The 17,796-nt window shown below is 49.7% G+C and overlaps 1 protein-coding gene across 2 annotated transcripts; it reads right to left on the reverse strand.

The window, feature by feature from the left end:
• Nucleotides 1-110: 110 nt before the first annotated feature.
• On the reverse strand, nucleotides 111-7,740 carry Naglu (N-acetyl-alpha-glucosaminidase). Of its 2 annotated transcripts, XM_034507203.2 has the most exons (6): nucleotides 7,315-7,740; nucleotides 6,475-6,622; nucleotides 5,488-5,634; nucleotides 5,225-5,310; nucleotides 3,469-3,725; nucleotides 111-1,514 (listed from the first exon to the last, which is right to left on the reverse strand). In XM_034507203.2, the coding sequence occupies exons 1-6, from the start codon at nucleotides 7,689-7,691 to the stop codon at nucleotides 310-312; spliced, it is 2,220 nt and encodes a 739-aa protein (XP_034363094.1). In that variant the 5' UTR covers nucleotides 7,692-7,740; the 3' UTR covers nucleotides 111-309. The 2 variants fall into 2 exon arrangements, with proteins under 2 accessions (XP_034363094.1, XP_076791899.1); XM_076935784.1 differs by lacking the exon at nucleotides 5,225-5,310 and having other exon boundaries at nucleotides 7,315-7,711.
• Nucleotides 7,741-17,796: the final 10,056 nt, after the last annotated feature.

Consider the following 17,796-nt stretch of genomic DNA (forward strand, 5'->3'; position numbering starts at 1 on the left):
GAGCTGATGTGAGGGCCAGGGAGAACCATCTCCACACCAGGGTTCCCATGTGCACCTGAGCCCTTCCAAGGACGCCAGCAATGTATGGAACTTTAATTTAATAGACCCAGGCAGATTCAGTAGTTTATTGTTCATAGAGAACGGTACTTTTATCCCCAAGTCTGGGGTGGAAGAAAGCACCTCGTTTCCCTCCAAGCCGTTACTGTCACTCACTGTCAGACCCTGGCTCCTTCTCCCAGACATGGGAGCAGCCTGTGCTTGTCTGGAGTTAAGGACCTATTCCAGCAGGTCCCGGGGATGGCTGCACAGTCACAAAGAGTCAGGCTGGGGATGATATTTGAGGAAGATCTTCTTGGAGAGGTCCACAGTGTCCCCTTGGGGCTGACTGGGATACCTCTTCTTGTTGTTGATGAAAGCCTGCTCTAGTGGGAAAACATTCTTCTCAAACTGGTGCTGTTGGAAGGGGACACCTCTGGCTAGGCTGTGAGCCAGAGTCCCCAAGAAGAGGCACCAGCGTGGCTGGTAGTAATCGGCCACCAGTCCTGCCAGTTGCTTATTGGCATAGTCTAAAATGTTACCCTCAGGCCCCCAAAGGGTAATCTGGTAGCGGCTGTTCTGTTCGTAGAACTGGGCCTCAGCCTCACTCACAGCCGCTTCCCGGGCCTGATCCAACCAGGTACCCAGCAGGAAGTGGCTGCTGCTAGCCAGCAATTCATCCAGTGAAGGCAGGAGCTTATAGGCCAGCAGGCCTCCAGCCCTGAGCAGGAGATCAAGTTCCTGGTTCAGGTAGGCAGTCCGTGCCTCTTCATAACACAGGCTGACCAGCTCCTGCACTGCTTGGCGGGTGACGTCCAGCAGGTCATAGCGGAAGGCTGGGCTGGTGGTCAGGTTTGGAGCAGCTGTTAACAGCAGTCGCCAAGCCTCAAATACATCTGATCTGTTGTACCAGACAGCGGTACTCATCTGTAGAGATGGCCGCTTGACCAGGGGGCTTCGATTGTGCCCACTGCACGCATCCCCAGAGCAATTGTACACACTCCTGAGTAGAAGCCTCCAGGCTGCCACTGCATCCGGCTGGGAGGTCCCGTATCGGCGGCTGGCAAAGCTGCTCACCCAGGCCATCAAATCTGGTACAGGGTCCTTGCGCCAGCCCAGCTCAGCCATGAGAGCATAGACCACTTCATTCTGGCCAATGCCCTCAGGGGCTATGCCAGTGCCAACCATGGTCGAGTTGGGGAAGAGGCGGGCTGCCTGGGGGCCTCGGTTCACATCCTCGAGGGCTCCAAACAGGCCATGGTTGCCCCCAAAGTTGTGGAGCATGCACCAGATGAAGGGCTGGCCATGGAAGGAGGCTGTGCGCATGTAAACAGGCTGGCTCTCAGCAAACAGGTCCAGAACCAGGAGACGACCACGGGGCACGGCCTCCAGCACAGCCCGGATTTGAGAGGGGCCCCAGAACTGGGGCTGGTGCTGGAAGAGCCAGCCTTGGAGCAGCCAGACAGCATCAGGGTCCACTACAGTGGGCAGAAGACAAAGAGAGGCGATGAGAGAAGTGGTTTTGTTGAGGAAATCGGGCTATTCTGCCATCATCGGGGCTCCACTGTCCATCTGCCTCCCGAAATTCCGGGACACTACTGATCTAGCTTCTTAGATATCAGAGCTACCCAGAGAAATGAAGACACGGATGCCTGTCCCCAAATTCTGGACCTGCCGATCAGGACATCCAGGAGTTGGGTCTGAGAATCCTTATATCCGAATACTGGCATATTTGGGTTTGCATAAAGCTTTAACGGTTTTCCAAGGGCTCAAGATTAAAGGTTAAAGTTCACACCTGATCTCCATTGTGAAATAAAAAAGGTCAAGCCTCGGGCCTTTGAGAAGCTCAAGCTAGGAATGGTATTTTGTGCTAGACCCGACAACCAGAGTTCTACCCTGGAGCTCACATCCTGGAAGGAAAGAACAGACTCCTACAAGCTATCCGATGACTTCCACATGTGCACCAGGTGTGGCACACACGCACACACGCACACACGCAAATAAACGTAACTTTCAATTGAAAGAACAAAGGCTCTAAAAGCAGCTGTTTTCAACCTGTGAGTCTGGACCTCTCTGCAGGTCAAATGACCTTTTCCCGGGGGTCACATGGCAGATATCCTGCATACTAGATATTTGCATTATGATTCATAACAATAGCAGAATTATAGTTGTGAAGTAGCAATGAGATAATTTGATGGCTGAGGGGCCACCACGGCATGAGAGACTGTACCAATGTGTCCCTCTCTTTCAAGGATGACAGGGCACCTCTCAGAGGGCTCTCTCTCAATTGGGCCCCTTCTACTCTATAAGTGGTAGAACAGAGTCTTGGCCTCACGTCTGTGTGACAGGATACACGAGTAATGTCTGGCCCACACAACCTACTTTAACAATGAGGTGGAGAACAGATACATTTTTATTGTTACTGGGCGGTGGTGGTGCACACCTTTAATCCCAGCACTCAGGAGGTAGAGGCAAGCAGATCTCTGAGTTTGAGGCCAACCTGGTCTACAGAGTGAGTTCCGGGATAGCTAAGGCTACACAGAGAAAGCCAGTCTTGAAAAAAATAAACAAAAGAAAAGCAAAAAAAAAAAAAATTGTTGTTTTGTTTTGAGACAGGGTTTTTCTATATCACCTTAGCTGTCCTGATATTCTCTCCATAGACCAGGCTGGCTTCAAACTGATAGAGATCTGTCTGCCTCTACCTTCTGTGTGCAAAAATTAAAAGCATGTGCCACCATGCTTGGCTCCAAATAAAAACATGAAGATGATGGTGATGATGGTGATGATGATGGTGGTGATGATGGTGATGATGGTGATGATGATGGTGATGATGATGGTGGTGATGATGGTTGTTGTTCATGGGTATGACATGTATATGTCAACACACATGTGGAAGTCACAGGACAACTCTGTGGAGCTGGTTCTCTCCTCCAATCTTTTGTGGGTTTCATGGATCAAACTCAGGTCATTAGATTTGAGTGCCTTTGCTCGCTAAGCCATCTCCTTGCTGCCACCACCCCCTTTTGAAGTAGTCCAGGGTCTCAAGTAGCCCAGGCTGGCCTTGAACTCCTGATCCTCCTGCCTCTACCTCTCAAGCACTGGTGTTACAGACATATGCCACCATGCTTGGCTTAAAATCTTTTCCATTAGGTTGTACTCGGTGACTTTTTTTTTTTTTTTAAACAGGGCTAGGCATCCTGGTCCACGAGCAAGCCCCACTGCACAGATGAAGCGACAAACTGTGGAAGGGAAAGAATATGCCCAAGGTCACAGGTCACTGGCCACTCAGCACCCAGTGTCTTTAAGTAGGATGGCATATGTGCACAGAGGCCTGTTGAGCAGGAAAGCATGGTATCACCTGGATACAGGTCCTCCTCCCACCCAGCCTCCCTCCCTGGTGTTTCAGAGGGTTTCCTATCCCAAGCGCCATACCAGTGACCATGGCTTCATAGACGGCTGCGGTGGCGGCGGCGAGGTAGGAGGGGTCAGAGAAGGGAGGCTGCATCTCATTGAAGGTGTCAGCCCCATAGATATGATCTGTACCAAACTCCTTGGTCAGTTCCCGTAGGAAGAGGTTCCCGATGAGGGGGAACACGGGGTCCCCTGGAGCCAGAAGAAAGGAGCAACTGTAGGAGCAGTTGAAATGTCCCCAGCTCCCCAACTGGATGACATTGGCCTGTGGAAACACCCTGGGGGGGGGGGGAGGGAAGGCTTAGAGTTGATAGAGGCTGATACAGTGCTTGTCTTGGCATTTCACCCCTTACCAGCTTCACGTCTGTGGCCTTCTGGATGGTGCCTGGGTTTCTCTCGTCCCCATACTTATGCATGCTCCGTCCCCTGCCTGGTATCCTTCCCTCCACCCCTAAGGCTTATCTACCGGTTCTTCCTCACTGTCCCTAAGAGTCACCTGTCTAAAAAGCTTCTGCTATCTTGCTCTACCAATGATCTCTTCCTGTTAGGGACAGAGCCACGGGCACACATGGGCATCCCGGGCAGCCGGCAGCTGGCAGCACACACTGTGACAGTGGTGGGAGGCAGGTGCTCCCAGGTGTGACAAGGGTTCTTGCAGGTGTTGGCTGGCAAAGCTTCACAAAGGGGGAGGAGCCTCATCCAGACCTTGAAGGTCTCTCTCTCCAGCCATAGAAGAGAAGACAGTTCAAAAACAAGGACAGAGAGCAGCCCACTCCCTAGGCCACCCACAAGAGTAGCTACTCGCTAACGTTCTGTGCCTGGCAATACTCAGGCCAGCAGGTGAAGGAGCTATCTGGTTACTGAGTAATTCTTCATTCCTTTTCTTTAAACATTCCCTAATTAAATAATTATATATAACATATATAAATTATTCACACACACATATTAAAGTTAGGGACTGAAGAGATGGTTCAGCAGTTAAGAGCACTGACTGCTCTTCAAGGGGATCCAGGTTTGATTCCTAGCCCCTACATGGTAGTTCACAGTCATCTGTCACTCCAGCACCAGGACATCCCATGCCCTCTTCTGCTCTCCAAGAGCACCAGGTATGGATGTGGTACACAGACGTACATACAGGCAAAACACCCATACACATAAAATAAATGAAAACCTTTTAAAATGTGGTGAGTTTTCTAAGTTTGATGTTAACTGTTTAGGAATCCTGGGAATACTTTAGATTGATTGTTATTTTATGGGTATGAATGTTTCTCTGCATTTATGTCTGTGCACCTCGTGTATGATGTGCCTGGAAGGTCACCAGCTCCTCAGGATCTGGAGTTATAGGTGGCTGGTAACTACTATGTGGGTGCTAGGAACTGAACCATGGTCCTTTGTAAGAGCAGCAGGTGCTCTTAGCTGAGACAGCTCTCCAGCAGGCCTGTCTCCTGAGTGTGTATATACGTGTGTGTGTGTGTGTGTGTGTGTGTGTGTGTGTGTGTGTCTGTGTGTGTGTCTGTGTGTGTGTACTGGGTTTTTCTATGTAGCTCAGGCTGCTCTGGGGTGGGGTTCCTGCCCCAGGCTCCTGAGTACAAGGGTCAGAAGAGTGTACCATCATACCTAACAATGATTCCATCTTACAAGCAAGAAAACCAAGTCACAGTCACCAAGTAATCTGTCACTGCAGTGGCTGCACCAACATCCACAGTTTCAGCATTTACATCATGCTTTGCAGGACAACCCTTTTCCCTTAGAGCTGAACAGGGAGGGAGGACCTCACCTGGTGATGGCCTTGGGGACATGCCCTGCGAAGGCAGGCAGCACGGGGATCATGCCAAAGGAACGCATCCGGTCCAGGATTCGATGCTGGGAGGGATAGAGGTCAATGTGACAGGACCTCTGTTGGGGAAGTCCCTTGCTCTCTCAGGGAGGGAATTTAGATAGATGTATAGGCCATTCAGGAGCCCTGAAGCTAGCTAAACACCCATCCCTGGGTCTGTGAACACCCAGCACCCATTCCACCTTCCCTTAGTCACACTTTACCTGCAGGTAGAGTTGCTTGAGGTGCCAGGAACGGGGCAGGGGGCCATCCCAGGTGTGCAGGTTACCCATGCGTCCCCAGGCCAGGAAGGCAGGACCGGTGAAGTACTTATCAATCTCTGACTGGGTCAGGCCCAAGGCCAGGTATACCTGTGGAGCAGGAGGAGCCCCCACCTATCAACACGAGTCCCCATTCACCACGTCACTGAACAAGTTCCTGCTCCTCCTCTCTGAGCTGGGTTCTATTGCTACTAAGCTAGATCTGGACTTCAGCCTACAGGGAGCTCAGGGTCCATTAAACAGCTCTGTGAGAAGGACGTACACTAAAGTGTCACCTTTGTGATGATCTGGGATACAAAGAGGTAAAGAGGTTTTCTTCAAACCAGGGAGTCTTTGGCTTTTTTTTTTTTTTTTTTTTTTTTTTTTTTTTTTTTTTTGGTTTTCGAGACAGGGTTTCTCTGTGTAGCCCTGGCTGTCCTGGAACTCACTCTGTAGACCAGGCTGGCCTCGAACTCAGAAATCCACCTGCCTCTGCCTCCCAAGGCGTGCGCCACCACCGCCCGGCTTTTTTTTTTTTTTTTTCCAACCTTACTTAAGCTAGGGTCATCTGGGAAGAGGAAGCCTCCATTGAGAAAATACCCCCATCAGATTGGCCTGAAAGGGATCCTTTGGGGCATTTTCTTGATATGGTGATTGACACGGAAGGGCTGAGCCTGTTGTGGGCTGTGCCATCCCTAAGCAGGTGGTTCTGGGTATATAAGAAAGCAAATGGACCAAGTCAGGAAGCAAGCCGATAGAAGCAGTGTTCCTCCAAGGTCTCTACTTCAATTCCTGCCTCGGAACTCACTCTTGAGTCTTCCTACCTCTACCTGGGAATTATGGGCGTGTACTGCCAGATAGTTTGTCCCACCGTGGGAAGCCTCAGATCCCCAGGGCCAGTGGGGTGTGTAAGGCAGGTAGGAGAGTGTGAGGGGCCAGGATGGCACAAACCCGTTGCCAGATGGCCTCCTGTCCATTCCAAGCCAGTGCCAGGTTGATGCCATTCAGCGCCATCCAGTCAATTTCTTGCTCCCACCGGGCCCAATCCCACCACACGAAGGAGTAGCTGTGAGTGCAGACATTCTGGTAATAGCGGTACCTGCAGGTAGGGGACATTATTGGGGACATATGGGATGCCTCAACTCACCACTCTGGAACACTTCAGAGGCAGCCTGGTGCTGGACTACTACCCCCAACACAGTATACATACAGGACAGTGGGCAAAGGTTTCAAAATGGCCCCTCTCCTGCTCATTCCAGATCCACCTCAGGTGAAGCTAGGACTTCCCGCAGGGTTCCCTAGTGCATTCTGTGGTGTCTTAGGGTGTCAGAGCCATAAGGCAAAATTGGTCTCTGTCCTGAAGTTCCTATAGTTTGATAGGGGAGACATGTGCAAACATGTCATGCCCATATAGTGTGGCAAGTGCTAGAATAAAGGCCCAGGGCTTCGGGAAGGGTCACTCCGAAGCATCTTCAGAGAGGTCAAAGGAGGGACATGAAATGCATGCATGGATCACAAGAACGCCTTTGAAATTCTACTATCATGCGCAGGTTCTCAGCCAACAGGGCTCGATCATTATTTGCAGCAGGCGGGGCGGGGAAGCTAAGTGACTCGGCTCAAGAACACACAGCTAGAGGGGAGCCAAGATCTGAAGGCACAGACTCCAGAAGCCAGCACTTCCTTCTCAGTCTCCAGGAGTGTTTGTAGCTGCAGCCCCAACCCAGGCGTGCAGGTTCTCATCCAACGGTGCAGGCAGCTGCCCCAGCCGGCTGGGACCCACAGTATCAATACCTGTTGGGCGTGGTTTCGGTCAGCCCGTCGGGCACAGCGGGAAGCGGCCACGGCAGGTGCAGCTGAGAGCTGGACCAGGCCACCTGACAGCCACAGAAGTCACGCAGGTAGCGGTGCAGTCCTGCGGCGGCTGCCACGCCCGTGGAGCCCCGTACAAGCACTGGCATCCCGCCGCCGCCGCTCAAGCTGTAGGTGTCCAGGCCCGACTCGTCCGCCAGCGAGCGCTCCACGGACACCAAGAAATTGGCCGCTGGCCTGGGTCCCAGTAGCCGGACCACCAGCTCCCGTACGGCCTCTGCCTCCCGAGCCTCATCACCCACGGAGCCCCTGACCAGGAGTAGGAACCCCAGAATCACAGCCAGCCCCGCGGCTCCCATGATGCCAACCTCGAGGCGGTGGCCCGCTCACAACCAATACCAAGTTCGGGACCCGCGGGGCGGGGCTGCCAGTATCCAATCGGCTACTGACCACTGGCCACGTGGCCTGAAGGTTGGCTTCTGCTACCCGTCCGGAGGACTCGGTTTCCGGACCCAGACCCTCTGGGTCTGCTGACCGCCCGCGCGTGGTTGGAGGGTGCGTGACCCTATGAAACATCCTCGGTCAGATGGGACGCTGCGCATGCCCAAGCTCTTTCGGATGCGGCCCGCTTTCTTCTGCAAGTCACTTCCCTTCCAAACATCTAGGCACTCTTTTAAGTGATGAGAATTGAAGCCAGCCAAGGGCTCTACCACTAAGCCATATCCTAACCCCTCATCTAATAAATGTGTGTTTGGATTTTATTTCGTATCAGACACCACCATTGCTACTGTATTAGTGAAGGGTGGCCTCAGTTGTCATTCCTGGCTAAAGAGCTAGAAACCAAATAAGCGTTTCTCTGGGCGAGGAGCTAGCGCTTGCACGTGAGGACACGTGTTTGAATCAGCAGAACCCACATAAAGCTGACCCAGTATTGACAGTCTGCAATCCCAGTGCTCCGGGGAGATGAGCACTGGAGACAGTGGCCCTGGTGTACAAAGTGACAAACAGAGAAGAGACCTTACCTCAAGGTAGAAGGTAACACCCAAGATTGTCCTCTGTTGCCGCCAAAACCCACAACTCTCACTTCAAAAGGACCGAGTACTTATTCGGAAGCCAAATATGAATGACCATGTCCCCCAAACAGCTTTAGGTCTCCCCAGTTTCCATGTTCCAACGTGGAAAGAATTTGATGAAGTTTTTATAGTAATAGCAAAAAGCCATAAATCAAGATGCTTTTTCGAATACATTGGTGGAGACATCAGAGATGGGTTATAGTGAATCTGGAAACTTCGCTTGCAGGCTTCAGATAACATTCTTAGCTTCCAGGATGCTGGAAGCTGGTGGTCTGCTAAATTAATGCATTTCAAAGAAACACTGGTGTTTGGTACATTCAAAAAGACTTACCCATTGTTATAAAGGTTGGGTACAGAGGAGGGTAGGTAACCATGGCTATTGAGAAGGCTGGAAACGGCCCAATTTGGTTCTGGGCCTGCAACAATTCAAATTCTTCAGAGCCTTGAAGTTCTGATGAGCCACTCAGTACTGCAGAAGGTTCGGGAGAAACTGCTTTCCCAGAGCTTTGGTTCAAAGCTCTGACCATCACCTGTGTGCCAGACACCTACACTCATCACACACACACACACACCCCGTACACACAGAATTTCTCGTTGGGTTGTAAACTATGATGAATATCAGGGTCTCCAAAGGGGCAGTGGCATTTTATCTGGAACCCAAGGCTGACTAGGAATTTAGAAATGATGGAAGGAAAGGAACTTTCTAGGCAGAGGGATGCATGGATAGATGAGAAAGGAACCACATGAGCCCAGCTTAGCCAGCAGGAGGTCAAGAAGGCTTTCAGTGGCTCCTCAAAGAGAGCAGAACAGGAATTGTCCCTTTACCTGACTAACCTGGAAGTGAGGAGGTGACCTGGGTAAGACCCAGCAGGAGAGAAGCTGATGGAAAAACGGAAAGCCTTAGCTCCGGGAACTTGAAGGCGGATGAAGATTCTTAGTTTCTAGAGCTCAATATGGGCCCCAAAAGATGCTCCAAACCTCGCAAGTGCTCAGGATGCCCATCGAAGGGCAGGGAGGTTGGGAGGGGCACCTGGGGCTGGGTGGGGGCGGAGAGCAATGGGCTGGAGCCAGCCAGCCATGGTGGCAGACCTGTGATTCCACTGGGGAGGCTGAGGAAGGAGGACCTAGATTTCAAGACCTGGGTGAGTTTCTGAGCAGCCCTACTGGAGTGGGGGTGGGGCTTGGAGAAACTTCTATTCCTGCTCTCAGAGCAGTGCCTGGAGTAGGAGAGGCCCCTGCTCCCTCCCAGTTCCGTTATCGGGGCATTCTCATTCTTTCTGAGGAAGCAAAAGGAGGATGGAAATGGAAAGGTTTGCCCCTGGGACCTCAGCCCCACTGTATGCTCGCAGAGCAGTAGAGGTTGCCGTGTGCAGCTGTGGAGGCCAGAGGGCCCTGCCTTCACCTCATGCTCCACCTTCGCTTTTGAGACAGGGTCTCTCTGAACCTGGAGTTTTCCTGGGTGAGGCTAGGTGGCCAGAAAGCCCCAAGGATCCGCCTGCCTTCACCTGCCACTTCCCAGGTGCTGCCATTGGAGATGAGAACCCTGTACCTGGCTTTTATGCGGGTCTTCTTAATTCGATTACACAAAAGAGCTTGTGGTGGTTGGTTGTAATGGCAACTTGCCACAAATTAGGGTCACCTGTGCAGTAGGGAACGAGGTCCTCCTGCCCTGAGCCCCTGTCTTGGCTAACCACAATGGTGGACCCTTCCCTCCACCGAGTTCTTTTTGTTGTTGTTGTTTAGTTTTTCTTTTCTTTCTTTCTTTCTTTTTTTTTTTTAAAGATTTTATTTATTTATTTATTTATTTATTTATTTTATGTATGTGAGTACACTGTAGCTCTCTTCAGACACACCAGAAGAGGGCATCAGATCTCCATTACAGATGGTTATGAGCCCCCATGTGGTTGCTGGGAATTGAACTCAGAATCTCTGGCAGAGCAGTCAGTGCTCTTAACCACTGAGCCATCTCTCCAGCCCTGTTGTTTAGTTTTTCAAGACAGGGTTTCTCTGTGTAGCCCTGGCTGTCCTGGAATTCACTCTGTAGACCAGGCTGGCCTCAAACTCATAGAGATGTGCCTGCCTCTGCCTTCTGAGTGCAGGGAGAAAAGGTGTGTGCCACCACCGCCCAGCTGAAAGAGTTTTCTTAAATTAAAAAAGAAGAAGAAGAAGAAGAAAAAAAAATGGAAACAGGACTGTAGAAGAAGCTACTGTCGTTGTGGTCACTTTTTAGCAAAATATAAATATTTAATTTTGTGTTAATTGTGCTATAGGACACTTTAAATACTCATTCAGTCCAGAAACACCAGCTGTTAAGCTGGTCACCATGAATGCTGCTGTCATTAGAGACTGGTGTCTGTTCTAGTTTGCTTTTCTGATGCTGTGAGAAAGTATCAGCTAAAAAGAACTTGGGAGTCTGGTGGCGACGGCAGCAGCAGTGCTGTGGTATAAGCCTTTGATCCCAGCACACGGGACACAGAGGCAACCCCACCAGCCTGGTTGTTTCAAAAAAACAAACAATCAACAGAACAAAGGGGGAAACCCATTTTAACTGGTGTTAATAACAGCTTTAAAAACCATTTTGTGTAACTCAAAAGCCATTTTGCGTGACTTAGAATAATACGATGTCGAAACTTGCCTCCAGGAAGTTCTGATAGGACCTAGGCTTCAAAACTGAGCTCCAGGTAGGCCACAGGGCCAGCTGCTGGCTGCTCAGGTACCAGCCTACCAGCCTAGCCAGGGACAGGCTTGATATGCCAATTGTACTGGCTGGTTTTGTGTGTCAACTTGACACAGATGGAGTTATCACAGAGAAAGGAGCCTCCCTTGAGGAAATGCCTCCATGAGATCCAGCTGGAAGGCATTTTCTCAATTAGTGATCAAGGGTGGGAGGGTCCATTGTGGATGGTGCCTTCCCTAGGCTGGTAGTCCAGGGTTTTATAAGAATGTAACCTGAGCAAGCTAGGGGAAGCAAGCCAGTAAGTAACATCCCTCCATGGCCTCTGCATCAGCTTCTGACTCCTGATCTTTTTGAGTTCCAGTCCTGACTTCCTTTGATGATGAACAGCAGTGTGGAAGTGTAAGCTGAATAAACCCTTTCCTCCCCAACTTTCTTCTTGATCACGGCATTTGTGTAGGACTAGGAACCCTGACTAAGACACCATTGGATGGTGTTGCTGTACTACCAGGGTCGTGAGCCTTGTGAGCCCAGAGCCACAGTTCAATGAAATGATACGAAAGTTGGAACTTTGGTCTTTAGGGTGGCTCTGCTGTGCTCCTGAGACACAGCGTCTCTAGCCTGTGTGTTGATGTCCATTCACAAGAGAACTTGAAACTGTGCATGGCTCTAGCTTCAGTGACCTCAGGCACTAGCTTCAGTGACCATTGAGCCTCGGTGGACCCACATAGGTTTGCACGACAGCACTAGCCATTGGCCTACACACTCAACAACCTCCTTGACCTCCATCAGTGCTACCCTCGTGTCTGCAGCATATGTGGGCCGAGCCTGATCGCTACTGAAGCACCCTCACCAGAGAGGATTCCCCAGTGGAAACTTGGAGAGTTTCTACCATAATCGTTCCCCACTTGGTGAGATGTCTGTTTTATCTTTTGTATTAGCATCACATTATAAGGGATGTTTGTGTGAATAAACTGAGCATATCGAAAAGAAGCATCTTGTGTGGACATCCTAATTGCTGAGTGCCTTATAGCTCACAGGCTGTGCTCTCTGCAGCCAAGCATGGTCACGCCTGCCTTTAATCCCAGCATTTGGGACAGAGACAGGCAGATCTTTGGAAGTTCAAGAACAGCATGAAATCGAAAACAAAAGACCCAAGCAAGTCTTATCTGCCTTATCCTGGAAGAGGCTGAGATAGGTTAATTACTCAAGGAGAGATTATCCAGCTGCAGAAGCAGCTGACCCAAAGTGGGGGAAGACAAATGAAAAATGAAGGTGGGAGTCGGACTTTCAGCCTGCTGTGAGTTACCCTCTGGACTCAAGTGCTTTTTTTTTTTTTTTTTTAATATCTATTTATTTATTTTATGTATGTGAGTACACTGTAGCTGTCTTCAGACACACCAGCAGGGGGCACCAAATCCCTTTACAGATGGTTGTGAGCCACCATGTGGTTGCTGGGAATTGAACTCAGAACCTCTAGAAGAGCAGTCAATGCTCTTAACCACTGAGCCATCTCTCCAGCCCCTCAAGTGCTTATTAGAAAAGGCAGTTTTAAGTGACTATTTTGGCAGGAACAGCACACTGGGAACATGTTGAAGTTATGACTCTGTTCTGACTTCCAGCCCCATACTCCCAGAAATAAGACTCAGGCGCAAATTATATTTACAGATACCTTGATCAAATAGCTAGGCTTGACTCTGACTAGATCATAACTAATTATAATCCATTTATTTTAACCTACACTTTGCCACGTGGCAGTTACTTGTGGTTAGGTACCATACATCCATGCATCTGTCTCCTCACGTTTTTTTCAGGGTCCGTTTCACCTTCTTCTCTCCCAGAATCCTTTCTCCTCCCGATGATGTCCCACCTCTGTTTCCTGCCTAAGCCTTATGCCATAGGCCTTTTAATCTACAGGTGAGGCATCCATACAATACACAGGAGGGTCTCTGGCCTCCTGCTAGCCACAGCATCTCTGTTTTCACACCCCTCCCCCCAGGCAGCACTGTTGAGGGACACTGTTGGGGGCCGACTTTTAGCAGAAAGCAGCTATCAGCTTTGCAGCCATCTAGAGCCATATACTCTGACATGAGACTTGGATTACAATAGCCTACAACAGCTGAGCACACTCTGATAACATCTTGCTTTGGATACCCAGGACTTTCCTCGGGTGTATGAGATTAAAGGTGTGTGACTTAAGAGTGTGACCTAGAGATCAGATTTAGAGACAAGACCTAAGGGCATGATTAAAGGTGTGACCAAAAGTCATGGCTTAGAAGTGAGAGGCAGACAGAAGAGAGATGAGACAATCAGACACTTAGAGGAAATATACTCTTTAGGGAGACTCTTTAGAGAGTACAGCTAGACTTGGGACTTGGACTAGGAAGAGAGACTGAAGAATAAACGGGGTTGAATCACACTCTGGTCTCCATTCTTTGAGTTCGTCCTCACTCTCTCTCTTGCTGAACCCTGACCCGCGGACCGGAGCGGCAGCTTGGGCCAGGATACAGTGGCCGCCAAGCGCGGGGCAGCTGGGGCCTTAACATTTTGCTCAGGCTGTGACATTTTTTGGCGCCCGAACCGTGGGACTAGTGCGGGCCTCAACAGGACAGAAACAGGGGGATCATTGGCATTTGCTGGCCGCCAGCTGTCTATTCAGTGAGAAGTCTCAAGGAAAGCTAGCAGAGAGTGGTAGGGTGCACCTGATGTCCTCTGGCCTCTGTATACAGATGGGGCATAAACATGCATGCACATACGCCACACACATTCACACATGTGCATAAAATAAAATAATTTTAAAGTGATATAGTAAATATCCTGGATATTCTAAATCCATGGTTCTCAATCTTCCTAATGCTGCAACCTTTTCATACAGTTCCTCATGGTGTGGTGACTCACACCCCCCTACCACCACCATAAAATCATTTCATTGCTCCTTCATAAGTGCAATTTTGCTACTGTTACAAATCATAATGTGCATATCCGATATGCAAGATATCGGATATGTGAAAAGGTCATTCGACCCCACAGAGGGGTCGAGACCCACAGGTTGAGAACCACTGCTCTGGAGGTATTTGCATTCCTCTTCTTGTCTGTTAGATGTTGAGACCATGCACACTAAGAAACTTTCCGAGGATCTCATGCTGGGAGCTACAAAGGGCTGAGGCCCTCTGGGCAGACAGGAAGATTTCAACTTGTTAGAAGTCACTTCAGAATGGACTGACATTGAAGACAGCCATGCTGGCTACGGTTTGGTTGAAATGTCTCCCAATCTGACCAATGTAGGCTTTAAAAAATTATTTATTGAGCCGGGCGGTGGTGGTGCACGCCTTTAATCCCAGCACTTGGGAGGCAGAGGCAGGCGGATTTCTGAGTTCGAGGCCAGCCTGGTCTACAGAGTGAATGCCAGGACTACACTGAGAAACCCTGTCTCCAACCACCCCCCACACACACACACACAAAATTATTTATCTTATGTATGTGAGTACACTGTCTCTGATATCAGACACACCAGAAGAGGGCATCAGATCCCATTACAGATGGTTGTGAGCCACCATGTGGTTGCTGGGAATTGAACTTGGGACCACTGGTAGAGCAGTCAGTGCTCGTAACTGCTGAGCCAACTCTCCAGCCATTAAATCTACTTTGTTTTTGTTTTTGTTTTTCGAGACAGGGTTTCTCTGTATAGCCCTGGCTGTCCTGGAACTCACTCTGTAGACCAGGCTGGCCTTGAACTCAGAAATCTGCCTGCCTCTGCCTCCCAATTGCTGGGATTAAAGGCATGCGCCACCACCGCCCGGCCATCATGTGTTTTCAAAAAGCACCTGCTCTAGTAAAAGATCACATGCCCTTTTTTTAGGCTGTCTCTAAAACAACATCATGTGTCTGTTCTTAGCAAAACACCCTTTTAAGCGTCTTTAGCAAAACATTTTCTCATAGATAGTTTTTAGAAAAACATCACATGGCACAAAGGAGTCTTCAAAGAAACCAGAAATTTTGACTTCAGACCAAACTCTAGACAGATCCATTTTCCTTTATCAATTCATTTTCTAATTTCTTCTTGTTTTGAGACAAAGTCTCATTCTATAGGCTGGGTTGGCCTTGAAGTCAAGGTAAAGCTCCTGCCTCAGAATCTCAAGTTCTTGTGACTATAGGTATACCTAACTTTTTTAAGAACAGGGAAGTTGTGGTAGGCTTATGGACTTGTATGTTGATAGTAGTTTGATCCCAGGAGTTTAAGACCAGCCTGAACGAGAGCAAACCTCAAAAACCAGTAGGGAAGACAGAGTAAGATGGCTCAGCAGACAAATGCACTCCACACAAAGCCTGACAACCCGAATTTAGTCCCTGGGACCCACAGGATGGAAGAGGAAGAAGAAAACTGGTTCTTGAAAGTTGACCTCTGACCTCCACGCATCAATCATGGCATGTGCACAGGTGCACTAAAGTGGGGTACTAGGGATGGACGGCCTACTTTTAAGTAACTAACAACTAACTAACTGTCTATCGGTGTTTTGCCTCCATGTGTGTCTATGTACCACATGCTCCCCTGGCACCTGCAAGACCAGAGAAGGACTACAGACCCCTTGAGACTTGAGTTACAGAGGCTTGTGAGGCACGATGTAGGTGCCAGAAATAGATTCTAGGTCCTCTGGAAGCAGCCAGTGCTCTTAAATATTGAACCCTCACTTTAGCTCCCCCCCACACACACACCTTTTTTTGAGACAACGGTTTCACCGTGCAACTCTGGATAGCACGGAACGCATTGTGTACAGGCTGGCATTGATTCCACAGAGCTCTGCTTCCCAAGCGTTGGGGTTGAAAGGATGTGCCACCAGCTGGGCAGTGGTGGTGCTCTCCCTTAATCCCAGCACTCAGGAGGTAGAGGCAGGTGGATCTCTGGGTTGCAGGCCAGCCACAGTGAGTTCCAGGACAGCACAGCAAGGACGACACAGTGAAAGCCTGTCTTGAAAAACAAAATAAAGAAGAAAGAGTGTGCCATGGGCTTTGTTGTCATTTTTCCCTCTGTTTCTCTTTTCTTTCTCTCTCTCTCTCTCTCTCTCTCTCTCTTTTTTTTCTTTTGATCTCATTAAATAGACCCGCTTGCCTGGAACTTTCTATGTTGATGAGGTTGATTTCAAATTTGCTAGTTCCCTTGCCACTACTTCCTGAGTGCTAACATGTAGGTTGTTCCTCCGGTGCTGGCATAGATGGAACTCACTTTCACAATAGGGCTTAAGAACATTTTGAGTGTGGCAGGTGTTACCACTCTTTCACTAATGCGTGAAGTGAGCTGGCTGGGTCTCAGCCTGCTCTCCAGCTATGGGTTTTTGTTTGTTTGTTTTGTTTTTGTTGTTGTTGTTTGGTTTTCTCTCTGACCATCCTGTCCCTCTGCCTACGCACTCCAGAACAACCCCAGAATTCTTTTTGCCCTGCCCTGAAAGTCCTGGGACATTTACAGCCTTAATTAACCATTTGGTGTGAAGCATGAGACCTTCTTTCCCTGGGTGGCCACCAGGGGGCAGCCTACACCCAGCACATGATTTGGGTAGGCTGGGCGCTGCCCCACAGGTGGATTGAAGATGCTACATCTCACCCGGGATGGGGGAAAACAGCTGGTACTATCACTGAAGGTGATGGATTTGTCCCCGCTGCTGTGAAGAAGCTTGGGCCTTCCAGGAAACCTGCGGCTACCATCTCTAAAGCTTGTTCAGGATCTGAGGGTGGCGTTTGGAAATTGGAGAGGAAAAAGAACAGGCGCCTTAGAAACAGGCACAGGGAGCCTGTTCCTCATCCCTAACTTTCCACACATTCCAGCCCAGGTCATCCCAGGCTGGAGGAAACCAGAAGCTTCTGGATTTTGAGAACTCAGCCTAGCAAAGGACTATGCTCTCTCTCTCCACTCTGATCAGCCAGACGGGAGACTTTCCAAGGAAGTCTTAGGCCTCTCCCTTCTCTTACTTGCTTGATTCAGATTATATACTGTGGTGGTTTGAATGAGAAATGTCCTCCGTAGGCGCATGAATTACAACGCCTGGTCCTGGATTACTGGTATTGTTTGGGTGAGGTTATAGAATCTTTAGGACCGTACTTTCTCAACCTGTGGGTCGCGACCCCTGTGTTTGTCAGCAGATCCTTTCACAGGGGTCGCGTCGCCTAAGACCACTGGAAAACACAGATATTTATATTACAATCCATAACCGTAGCAAAATGATAGTTATGGAGCAATAAAACTATGGTTGGGTGTAAGCCTTCAACCTGACGGCTGACTAAACGGAGCCGGCTGACTGAAATGGTGCAGCAGATCTGTCGGCTGAGTAAAGCATGCAGTGCACTTTGGAATTTGGCTCCAGCCCCTCCTGAAAGGGGCATGCAAATGAGGTACCACTAGGGTACCACGAACCTGACCAATCACCCCCTCCCAGGCAGGGGTATGCTGAGGTGTATGCTAATGAAGCACTGCAAATGGACCAATCGTGCACCTCCATGCGCTTATCTCCGCCCAGGGCTGGGGGTATATAAACAGCCCGTTCTGGGCATTCGAGGTCTCTCCCAGAAATCTAAAAGAGCACTTCCAATAAAGGCTGTTGAGAAGGATCCGGTTTGTCGCGTCTTCCTTGCTGATCTGGGGGCGGGGGGGCGCGACAGTTGGGGTGTCCACAACAGGACGGTTGCAGTAGGAAGGTTGACAACCTCTGCTTCAGGAGTTGATGAGAG

The sequence above is a fragment of the Arvicanthis niloticus genome, chromosome 6, assembly GCF_011762505.2.
Source record: "Arvicanthis niloticus isolate mArvNil1 chromosome 6, mArvNil1.pat.X, whole genome shotgun sequence".
In the NCBI taxonomy this organism is placed as follows: domain Eukaryota; kingdom Metazoa; phylum Chordata; class Mammalia; order Rodentia; family Muridae; genus Arvicanthis; species Arvicanthis niloticus.